This window comes from Microcebus murinus, chromosome X, assembly GCF_040939455.1.
Source record: "Microcebus murinus isolate Inina chromosome X, M.murinus_Inina_mat1.0, whole genome shotgun sequence".
NCBI classification, from domain to species: domain Eukaryota; kingdom Metazoa; phylum Chordata; class Mammalia; order Primates; family Cheirogaleidae; genus Microcebus; species Microcebus murinus.
Window position 1 is genome coordinate 62,450,917 of NC_134136.1, and position 12,363 is coordinate 62,463,279.

Sequence of the window (12,363 nt, forward strand, 5' to 3'; positions counted from 1 at the left end):
ACCCAATGAATGTATTTTCCTTGTGTGCATTGGAAATGGGCCGTCATGCTGGGCTTTTGTCATTTACAATGGCTGTGGATTTCCCTTAGTTTCTCTTGTAGGGCAACATTGGACTTGTTTGGAATTTAGTATTTCATGTTCATCCTCATAGCATTCAAGTATATTTTGTTCCTGATGCTCCTCTTCAGTTTCCTTTAAAAGTTTTGGTGTAAATTTCAATTTACAGAGGAGAAAATTAACATCTGATCATGTTTAATTTTATAATTGCATTTTTGATATATCTGTATATACATATATATGTGTTTGTGTAAATATATGTATTCTGTCATGCATATTTGGAAATTTTCTAAAGAAATGTTTAGGATTAATCTCAGTTTATTAAATTCCTTACATAACTTAAATCAGTTTTCTGAGTCCTTGACTTTTTTGTTTGTTTTGAGACAGAGTGTCACTCTGTTGCCTGGGCTAGAGTGCTTTGGTGTCAGCCCAGCTCACTGCAACCTAAAACTCTTGGACTCAAGGGATCCTCCCGCCTCAGTCTCCAGAGTTGCTGGGACTACAGGCACTCACCACCATGCCTGGCTATGTTTTTCTACTTTTTGTAGAGATGGAGTCTCACTCCTGCTCAGGATAGTCCTCCCACCTTGGCCTCCCCAAATGCTAGGATTACAGGTGTGAGCCACCACGCTGGGCCTGAGTTCTTGATATTTTACAACAGCAAATCCTGTAAACTGTTCTCTGCTGCCAGTAAGAGTGTGGAATTTTATTTTGCAGATTTACATGTTTAGTGTCATTTTACTCTATTAAATGTGGGTCTTATTCCTTTTCATAGGTTTTGTGTTAGAAAGTTTACACTATCTCCCATCTGCAAATAAGGAATAGATTTTTCTGATTAGTTTTGTTAGTCTTGCTTTAGGACAATCAGTAGCCTCAAGCTGCCACTTAGCTGAACCTTTCCTTTTATATTACCATTATATTGTTTTCTACATAGTTATGTTTGTTGAAATTTTACTGTTTGTATATTTTGTTTCATCAATCTCTTAAAGCTAAACAACATTTTGTGGTACTTCAATGTAAAAATATGCACATTAAACATATGATTGATCCAGTGCTTGTTTGATGACCGTGGATGCCCAGAAGTGCAGGCCACCATAGACCTCGTGAAGACGTTTGGGACTGCTTGGAATTTCATTTTGTTGAACAGTTGCATGTTGAATATCATGCCATTCAATTCAGTTCTCTAATGATCTGTTTATCTTCCCTTTGAAATTTGTGGGCATTTTCGCTTTAAATATAAGGAAATTCACTACTGTAAGTAGTCGTTTCTGTTTTCTGGAATGAATGTTCCTTGTAGGACATTTTGCATACTTTGGAAGTTTATTTTAGAGCTATAACTGTGCATTTTATATATTCTCATTTAAAAAAAAAATTGTTGAAGTCCTCCTTCCCATGTTTCTTTGGTTAAAAAAAATGATTGTGTAGTTTCAATTAACATAGAAGTTAAAGAGGAATGGTCCAAGGCCAAGCCGGTCAGTACAAGAATTGGAAGGCATATGCTACTCTACCCTCATATGCTAGGGTACTGTCCATGCTCCCTTGACCATAAGTGCTGAATGTGCCTAATGCCTCAAGTGCCACTCACTATATTTTATTGGCTTAAGAAATAGGCAGTGCCTGCTAATTTATATTGATGCCTCTATCCTGTGACACCTAGTGTATATTAAAAGAGATATCTAAATAACAGGGAAAACTATTTTTGCCCAAGAACCTTTACCTGTGTTGTTGGTTCTTTCAAAAATGCAGATTTCATGAATGGAGACACTAATTACCTTCATTAACCCTAACTTTTCAGAAAGATCTCTGGACTTTAAACAATATCCAAGTGTGCAATGAAGACACCTTTATTACATGTCCATTGCCCATAGTGTCCTAGAGATATACTTGACAATTAAGAACAAATTCCCCAAATCCACATATCAGCATCTGTCCATTTTTTCTCATTATTTTCTCATCAGGGATCTATGTTCAATCTCAGTTGGTAGTAATGTTATTCATTATATGGAACAGGTCATGAAATTATTCTGAATGGTAGTAGTTCCTTCCTAATGTAAGCAGTTTTTCAACTTAATATGTTATGTGTTACTGACATAATAAACCTCAAATATAGTTGTATAATGTACATTTCCTGGTCTATTATTGTCAGTATTCAATGACATACTTGATATGACCTGAAACCCATTTGAAAGGTTTCTTACCCATAATCTTGCATGATATATTAGTAAAAACCAAAGTCAGGAAAAGAGTAAAAAACCCAGCACAAAGATTTGTTAGTCATGGCTCTGTATAAATCAATTGCCTTGTCACTGAAGAATAACAACAATATGGGACTTCTCTGAGACTTCTGAGCACTGCCTACTAACTCCATGGTAAATACCCAGTTTCCACAATCTGTTCTTTTCATTAGGCATTGACATATTTTTTCCAGTCTTTATCTGTTTTCCTCTGTACGGTGTGGGTGAGTTATACTATTACAGAACTTTTGACTTTATTACAATGTTCTGATTTAAAAAGCACTTGATATTGGCATTTTTTGTATCAAAGTTTTTATTTGACTTTTTACCCTGTTTGAAAACTCTTTCAGCAGCAAGCAGAGATAAGATGAACTGGAATGTATTGTTGAAGATTAATTCCAGGAATGCACAGATTGTAGGAATTCTCCTCAAGTGCCTTTTACTTCTGGTATAATAACAAAGACCTGAAGGTAATTTATAACCATGTCTATCTATGAAAAAGAGGAAAGACAGGATCCATTGAATAACTGGCTGCAGGAGAATGATAGTCTGCCAGTCTACCTCCAAGAAAGAGGGAGGCATTTATTCTGTAGGAGTCCTGGAGATATAGGCTAACAATGTAATTAATGCATAGGTCAATACTCCTTCAGATCTTTATTCCTTCATTCATTGTTGGCCAGTTCTTTGCTTTGTAGACCTTGCTGAGACCAAACATCATGTCTAATTCATAGTCACCAGTATCTCAGTCTGAAAGACGCATGGCTCTTCCTCGCTATCATCTTTGAATCTCAGTTTACTCATTTTCAAAATGGGAATCATACCATGGTATGATGGATATAGTGAGGAATCAAGTGTTATCATCCTTGTTAAGGGCCCAGCACACGAGAGGTGGTCAGGGAATTAATTGGTATCCCATTTCCTGAATCCACATATTGGAGAATAACATGGTGCTCCATTTAACTCCCTTCCTACCACTACTTCTCCAACCCTGCCAAGCTCTTTAGACTTTGACATAATTTCATGTTAATGTCTGTTTTCTTTCCTAGGGCCAGTAAGCTTGTGGGTGGGGGAGGTCAATGGGGCTTCTCCTTAGAAATCACACTTCATTAATCCTACTGTGAAGCAAGAGGCAGCCCAGGACTCCAGGCTTTTCCTTTTCCTGAGCCATGTTCTGTTCCGGCCAACTCAGACATTGTACATGGAGGATGACAGGCCTCAGTCTCCAGCACCTATCAAGACTTGCTACCATTTATAAACTGTGCAGGCTGTGGGAGGCCTTTTAGTTGGCAGCGACAGAGAGCTCTCTGCTCTTTCTGTGCCTATGCAAAGTCATTTCAGTTCTGTGTGGTGATTAGTAGATTGAAATTCAGGTGAATACATATCAATTCACAGAGGGAAGAAATGTGCCAAATGGAAATATGCATTATTCTAAGATATTCTCATGGAGATTTCTAACTTATAGGCTCAAAGGGTATCTCTGGTTCCTCTCCTTTTCTATTGGCACAAGTTTTGTGGAGAAATTGGCGTCAGAGAACCTGAATTTCATTCACCCCACGTCAATTTCCATATTTCCTTGGGAAAGGACCATAAAACGTCTAGTTTTTTTTAATTTGTTTTCTCTTTTTTTTATCCAGCACATTGTCATTCATACTCTTCTGGTTTATCCCTTGAATTCGTTAAATTGCTTTAAATCCTTGGAAGATGAGGGTCATTGTTACTTCCCACCCAATGAAAATCTGAGGCCTGAGATACATAGAGAAACTTTACATAAAGCCATGTTCCTTAACCAAATAATGTGATGGTGACTAAGGGTGGCTTATTTTCTAGTCAAGTGCAGTTGTGAAACTTTAAGTTAACTGTGACATCTCCTCCCTGTTACACATGCACTTGTAGTGCTCTCTGCCTCTGTGGTGGCATAGTCATCTTGGGTCTCCTCATTGTTTGGTGGGAGCAGACTGCGGGGGAGATCTAGATGAATGGTTTGGTTGGAAATTGCAGTGAACAGCGGCATTTATGAAGTGTTCACAAGGTAGAGGATTACACAGAAGTATCTCACTAATTGGTAGCAGTCTCCAGGATCAAGACTCTGGATGAAAAAGAAGATGGACCTTCTCTGAATTTACGGTGGGACTTGGCCCCTGGGATTGTTCCAAGGAGTTCATTCCTAGCCCAGCATTGTCATTAATCTCTTCCAGTGTGTAGTCAATGAATGTCTACTCACTAGTGGGAATGGTAATGTGCTGTGAATGCTTGCTGTGAAATATTCCATGTCACATTCAGATTTGCCTTAAAGTGAGTGCCTCTTCCTTATATAAGTGATGGAAGGAGAATGGATTATAATGACACCTCAGGGCAAGGCCTTTGACTGAAACTCTATGGATTTATTTATGAAGAAGATAATTGATTGTACTAGTATTTTCTGCAATAGTAAAATATAAAGACTGATATACTCACTTTTTATCTTTTTTTTTGAAATGACTTTTCAAGTTAGAGATATAATATTTGGTCATGTACAAGGTCTAGCGATTTCAGGATGTCATAGAGATCTTGGGCTGCTGGTGTCAGCAAGCCTACTGTTGTTATTCAGTCTAGAGGGACTCAAGTTGAAAAAATCTCATGTCCTGCCCTAGAATTCAAATAATCTCCTGTCTTGATCTCCTGTTACAACTGGAACTTTATTTATATTCCTACTATTATCATCTTTTGTTAAGGAATGAGTTGCCCATTAGGCTATGAACTATTCCAACCCAGCTTTGCAAGTTCATAGCAACTTAGAAAAACAGACACTTGGTGAGATTTGGAAGGAGAAGGTTGGTACTTCCCACATTTATTTTTAGATCAGGATCAGCAAAAATGAATGAATGAATGGGCAGGTTGTTGTTTGTTTTCCAAAAGAACAAGGAATTTTGAAACTGGGAATTCTTGAGGTTTGTGGATAACTGCTTCTATTTCTTCAGGACTTTCTATGGACCAGGCTGTATGTTCCCACTTAACAGTTGCCAGAAGTGGGGGTGCATGGTGGGGGTGAATACAAAGGGGGTGTACATGGGGGTGAGCCTAACTCTTCAAGAAGGTGGAGTTAGATCAGAGGGGCAGGACTGAGGCTTTACAAGTGGGGTGCCAAGGAGTTTTTTGCTGAGGTCCATGCCCATTGTGCTTTGAGAGTAGAGTGTACAATCATTTGAAGCTGAGTAGTCAGACTGGTGTATCTATTCTCTGTTCCCTGTTATCTGCCCTTCTGTCTTCCTTTGCAGACCCTTGGTTTTGACTCTTTTGGAGATTATTGAGCAATCATTTTGTGAAATGTCCCTTGATTTGCATTTATCTGATGTTTTCTCGTGATTAGAATGAGTTATTTTTGCCAGTATGCCACAGAAAAGATGTTGTGTCTCAGTGTATCATATCAAAATGTCCATGATGTCAGTATATTTTATTACTGATGATGTGTACTTTGATCACATGTTTGCCATAGATACTTTGAACACATTTGTGTTGGCTGGGTTATGTAAGTCTTGAGGAGCAGGGTAGCATGCACTTCTACAAGCATCCATACATAGTATTCAGTAAAAAGGTGACACCAGCACAACTAAATGTGATATATCTTTCCTCCAAAGATACCCTCCATGAATTTTATCTATTTCTTAATAGTAGTAAGTGAAATGAAATAAGTCAAATGCATTTTCTGTGTCTATTCAGATGGTCATATGGATTTTCTCTTTGTATTAGCTTTCTATTGCTGTCTTAACAAACTACCACAAATTCAGTGGTTTAATACAATGTAAATTTGTCATCTTACTGTTATGTAGGTCAGAAGTTGGATATGGGTCTTACTAGAGCAACATGGTATTGGGAGGCTACGTTCCTTTCTGGAGAATCTAGGGGATAATCTTTTCCTATTCATTCAGGCTATTGGCAGAATTCAGTTCCTTGTAGTTGTGGGACTGAGGTACCATTTTCTTGCTCTGTAAAATGAAGACTATTTCCAGCTTGCAGAGGACACCACAGTTATAGACTCATGGCCCCCTACCCCCATCTTCAGAATCAGCAATGGTGGTTCAAGTCTTTCTCATGTGGCATATCTCTAACACATTCTACCTCTTTCCACTTTTAAGAGATCAGCCAGGCTCAGTGGATCATGCCTGTAATCCTGGCACTTTAAGAGGCCTAAGCAGGAGGATTGCTTGAGCCCAGGAGGTTAAGGCTGCAGCCTGGGTGACAAAGAGAAAAAAACAAAGAGTTTATATGAATAGATAATCAAGGATAAACTGTGTATTTTAAATGCAACTGATTAGCAATTTTAGTTCCACCTGCAACTTTAATTCTCTCTTGCTTTATATTCTCAGGTTCTGGAAATTAGGATGTGGACATTTTTGGGGGATATCATTATGTCTACTACACTCATCTTCTCAGTTAGTATAGTAGATCATGGCTGGCTTTTGATTGATAAAATAACCTTGCTTTCCTGGGATAAACTTCATTTAATCACAGTGTATTATCCTTTTAATACATTACTAGATTAGGTGGATGGATAAACAAATTATGGCATATTCATAAAATGGAATACTATACTAGTACACACAGCAATATGGATGAATGGTACAGATATTACATTGAGTACACGATGTGAGGCACAAAATAGTATATACTTTATGATTCCACTTTATATCAATGTCAAAAATAGGCAAAACTAAATAATTATAGAATTCAAAATAGTGGGTATCTCAAGGGAGGAGGAATTATAGTCTGTAAAGTTACATGAAAGAACCGTATAAGATGCCAAAAATGTCTTCCAGAGTGGCTTTGACATTCTGTATTTCCGCCAACAATATATGAGAGATTAAGTTGCTCTGAAAACTCATTGAGACTTATTTTCAGGTTTTGTTTTGGTTTTTTTGTTTGCTTGTTTGATTTTGTGTAGTTCAGCCATTCTAATAGGTGTGAAGTGGTAACTCATTGTGGTTTTAACTTGCAATTTTCTAATTATTAATTATATTGAACATCTTTTTGTGTGTTTATTTGCCATACATTTATCTTTTTTAGTGAAGTGTCTCATCAAATTATTTTCCCCATTTTTAATCAGGTTGTTGACTTTTACACTTGAGTTTTGAGAGTTCTATATATCCTGTATTCATGACTTCATTAGATATGCAATTTACAAATATTTTCTCCCATATTGTGTCTTGTGTTTTTATCCTCTTAACACTGTCTTTTGAAGAACACAAGCTTTTAAATCCAATTAAGTCAAGTTTACCTAATTTTACTTTTATGTGTTCTGCTTTTGGTGTCATAGCTAAGAAATCTTTGTCTAATCTAAGGTTGCCAAAGTTTTTTCCTATTTTCTTCCAGGAGTTGTATAATTTTATATTTTACCACTAGGTCTTTTAACCTCTTTGAGTCAATTTTTATATATGGTATGAGATATGGATCAAAATTTGTTTTTTGTAAATAGATATCCAATTCTTTCTGTGTCATTGTTGAAAGGATTATCCTTTCTCTACTGAATTGTTTTTACAACTTTGTCAAAAATCAGCTGTCCATATATGTGTGGGTCTATCTCTGAATTCCATATTCAGTCCCCATTCATCAACAGTTGGCCCTCTGTATCTGTAGTCTCTGCACTTGCAGATTCAACCAACTGCATATTGAAAATATTCAGGGGAGGAACCCAATATATATAAAACTCAATATATATATATATATATATATATATATATATATATATATAGGGTTTCAGAGGGGAAACCCAATATATATATAACAATACAACATAAAAAATATACAACATTTAAAAATATAGTATAATAACTATTTATATAGCATTTACATTGTATTAGGTATTTGTGAAAGAAAGTAACAAATGTAGGAGGCTGTATTTGCTCATTTCTGCTTGCCAACTTAATTTCACAAACCCCCTGACTCTGTGACTACATACAGATCTCTGGAGGGATGGTTTGAAGGCAAAACAGGATAAAGCACACGAACCACCCACCATGTCTCTTGCGTGAGTCACTATATTCTTTAAAAGATAAATGGGGTTAGTGATTATGCCTCTGTAATCTATAACCATATTCAAATCTTGCTGTTATTTTGACTTAATGTAACTTCTAAGCAAGTTTGATGGGTTTGCATGTATGGAACCTCTACCACCTGTACATAAGTAGTGGGCTGAAATTCTGTGATGAAACAGTCTAATAGAACCTCTCTAAAGGGCTGCTCCGGGGCTATAGGCCTCATTCTACAGTCCTCACTAAGATTTCTGAATAAAACTAATTTTAATTCTTTAAAAGCTTGATTTTTTCTTTAGTTTACATATTATAAGTAATGTAGACATGATTTAAAGTATATGGGAGGTTGTACATAGGCTATATGCAAATATGTCATTTTATGTAAGGACTTAAGCATTCTCAGACTTTGGTATTTGCCAGGATCTTGGAATCAATCCCCTGTGAATACCAAAGATGACTGTATTTGTCTATCTTGATAATAATATCACATTGCCTTAATTACTGTAACTTTATTATAAATTTTGAAATCAAATAGTATTAGTCCTCCAACTTACTTCTTCTATTTCAAAGCTGTTTTTGCTAGTCTATGTACTTTGCATTTCCCTATGAATTTTAGAATCAATTACTTTTTATTTTTTAAAAAATTTGCTGGGATTTTGATTAAATCTATAGATCAATTGGGGGAAAATTAATACCATAATAATATTGAAGAAGCAAGCTGTCGTGTTGTGAACTGCCTACGGACAGGGCGGTAGACAGAGAATTATGAGCAGCTTTTATAACAAATTAAGAGATTTATTAACACTTAACCCTCCTTACATTATCTGCTCATGGAGAATTACTCCTCGAATATACTGCTCTGGATTATATTTGCTAGTATTTGGAAATTTCCTATTAATGTTGCAAAGCTACCACATCTGCAGCCATGGAGCCAGTAATCTAGCTGAGACGCATGAAAAAGAAGAAAATGAATTCACAGAACCTCATTCAAGTGGAGTACAGAGCTGAAGGTCCCGGAAGGAATACGTAAAGGCTGAGAGGAAGGGAGAGGTGGAGCAGGAGACCTCCTTGACTGCCAGAACTTGGACCCTTACATCCCCTTGCAGTGAGCTCCGCTCTCCCACTACACCATTAGGTCTCCTGGGCTCCTCCCCAGCTCTTGGTCCCTCGCCTACCGGCCTTAGGAGCGTAGGCACCGCCCCTCCGATCTGACTCCGACTTCTCGCGAGCGTTAGGCACGTCCCCGGGTTCTCCCCTTCCTCTGCTTGTGCCGTGACGCACCTGCGCACTAGTAACTACCCGCTTTATGGGCGGAGCCCGCTATACGCCAGAGCCCCGCCCTTGGCCAGGCCTATCCTGGGCCTGGACCCGCCTTCGCGGACACGCATTTCCGGCGACGCTTGGGTGCTGACCTCTCCACAGAGCCCAGTGCAGCCCAGCGGAGCACAGCGAAGCGAGCGCAGCGCAATGGATAGTCGGGTGCAGCTGATAAAGGCCCTTCTGGCCTTGCCCATCCGGCGCTCCAGGCGTCGGTGGAGGAACCCAATTCCCTTTCCCGAGACGTTTGACGGCGATACCGACCGGCTCCCGGAGTTCATCGTGCAGACGGGCTCCTACATGTTAGTGGACGAGAAGACGTTCTCCAGCGACGCCCTGAAGGTGACGTTCCTCATCACCCGCCTCACGGGGCCCGCCCTGCAGTGGGTGATACCCTACATCAAGAAGAACAGCCCCCTCCTCAAAGATTACCGGGGCTTTCTGGCCGAGATGAAGCGGGTCTTTGGATGGGAGGAGGACGAGGACTTCTAGGCCGAGACACCCTCGGGCCTAGGGGCGGGTGCTCTGGGGAGGGTCCTCTGTGCCAGTTGCTGCTGCCAGGGTCGCCAGCAGCGCCCTCCCGCCACACCTCCCTCCCCACATCTGGAGTCGCCTGAATCTCCCCTGCCTTGCTGTCCCCTCCCGCATTGTGCTTGCCTTTGTTCCAGGAATAGCGCTCCAGGCTGGCGCTGCTGCCTCTGGGCCTCACTCTGGAGAGCGCCGCCGCCCTCTCCTGCCAGCCCAGCCCCTCCCATGCACATTTGGACGTTGTCCTGTGCTCCAGCTGCAAGCTGGGCTCCTGTTACACACTGGACAGACCACCCGCAGCCGGTCGCTGCCCACGGCCCCCCTGCCAGATTACTGCGTCTTTCTGCCCACACACCTGCGCTGTCGCTGCTACTGCTGTCGCTATCCACTGCGTCCTACTGCCAGACTGCCGCCTTTTGTGATCTGGACTCACCTCGAAGGTATCTGAGCTGAAGGGACCAGCTAACCTTTCACTTGCAGCAGGACCCATTTCATCCCTACTCCTAGAAAACTCTTGTGTTCTTGCCAGATGGCTGTCAGGGCCGAGGTGTGCCTGGTGGCCAAATCCAGTCACTCATTTTCTCCTGTGGACGAATTAGTTTTGCTCAGAATCCATTTCTGTTTTCAGTTTGCAGCTGTCTCTGATGTGTGCCTTTTGTTCAACACAAGAACTCCTGCACTCTGCCATGTACAAATGTCTTTTCCTTATTTTCAATAAATGTCAGACACTATTGAAAAATAATTGAGTCTCAATGAATATAGCACCTTTCCCTCCCTTGTCCTGTAAATGAGAACCATATCTTATTCAAAAGCTGTATGCCTGTGGCTGATGTTGACTCTTGCATTTAAAATGAAAGATTGAGTTTTGTGGTGGTCTTGGGGATGGAGACCTTACTGGCAACCAATCATCCAGTGCCAAATGAGGACTTTTTTTTTTTTGAGACAGAGTCTTGCTTTGTTGCCCAAGCTAGAGTGAGTGCCGTGGTGTCAGCCTAGCTCACAAAAACTTCAAACTCCTGGGCTCAAGCAATCCTTCTGCCTCAGCCTCCCGAGTAGCTGGGACTACAGGGATTTGCCACCATGCCCAGCTAATTTTTTCTATATATATTAGTTGGCCAATTAATTTCTTTCTATTTACAGTAGAGATGGGGTCTCGCTCTTGCTCAGGCTGGTTTCGAACTCCTGAGCTCGAGCAATCTGCCTGCCTCAGCCTCCCAGAGTGCTAGGATTACAGGCATGAGCCACCATGCCCAGCGTAAACTAGTCAGTTTTATGGCCTTAGAAAATAGATCTTGATCCGATTTTTGCCAAGGCAACGTGAAGAGCTGTGGAAAAGTTTTTTGAAAGAGGTTTCCATGTTTTCAAAAACTGCCCCAGATGGCCCATAGCACATGAGCAAGGAGCACTAATGGCTGTTATAAATTTGAGGGAAATTTCTTATACAGCATTATTGCAGCAATAGTTGACTAATACACCAAGAGATTTTAAATTATTTGGGATCTAGCAACAATGGAGAGCTGTTACCTCTCACCAAGGTAAGGGCACGGTAAGGGCAGGGAGTGGTTACTGGAACACAGAGAAAGCTCTAGTTATAGAAGACAATCCCTGGACAGGACCTGTGGCCTTTGATAGAAGAACTCAGCCATGGACACCTCTTAATCAGGTAGAGAGGAGCTCTTCATTGGCTCAACTCAACCAGAAGCCAGAGGGCAAGAGAGCTGTTTATGCAGTTCGTAAAGGTCAGCCTCTGGGCATAGAGCAGGGTGGAGGAGCGTGGAGAGTGGATCTGGAGGGATAAATGGAAGTTAATATGAATAATCAATTCCAAGTAACGAATGTTTGAAAAGATGCACAATCACATTAGTAATTAGAGAGATTTTGAATGGAACAAAAATGGGATCTCATTTCAAAACTATTAGATTGGCAAAAGTAAAAATAATGACTTTATCAACTGTTGAAGGGATATGGGAAAATGAGAATTCTCATATACTACTTGTGACAGTGTAGATTAATACAGCAAAATTGGAAATGAGTGTGGCAATGCCTTGTAAAGTTTAACAAACATACCCTACAGCAAAGCAGTTCCAACAAGGATGTCGACTGCAGTATTTCAAAAAAATATATGTATGATTAGGGCCTCTGCTAACTTTTATAATACCTTTGTCTAAATTGCCTCCTCTTGGTGAAGGCAGCCCCATAGTTTCACAGCTTGGCAAGCTGAT

General features: G+C 40.1%; 1 protein-coding gene across 1 annotated transcript; it reads left to right on the forward strand.

The window, feature by feature from the left end:
* Positions 1-9,679: 9,679 nt before the first annotated feature.
* Positions 9,680-10,883, forward strand: LOC105867683 (retrotransposon Gag-like protein 8C). The gene has a single exon (XM_012757989.3). It carries the CDS (start codon positions 9,764-9,766, stop codon positions 10,103-10,105), a length of 342 nt encoding a protein of 113 aa, XP_012613443.1. The 5' UTR covers positions 9,680-9,763; the 3' UTR covers positions 10,106-10,883.
* Positions 10,884-12,363: the final 1,480 nt, after the last annotated feature.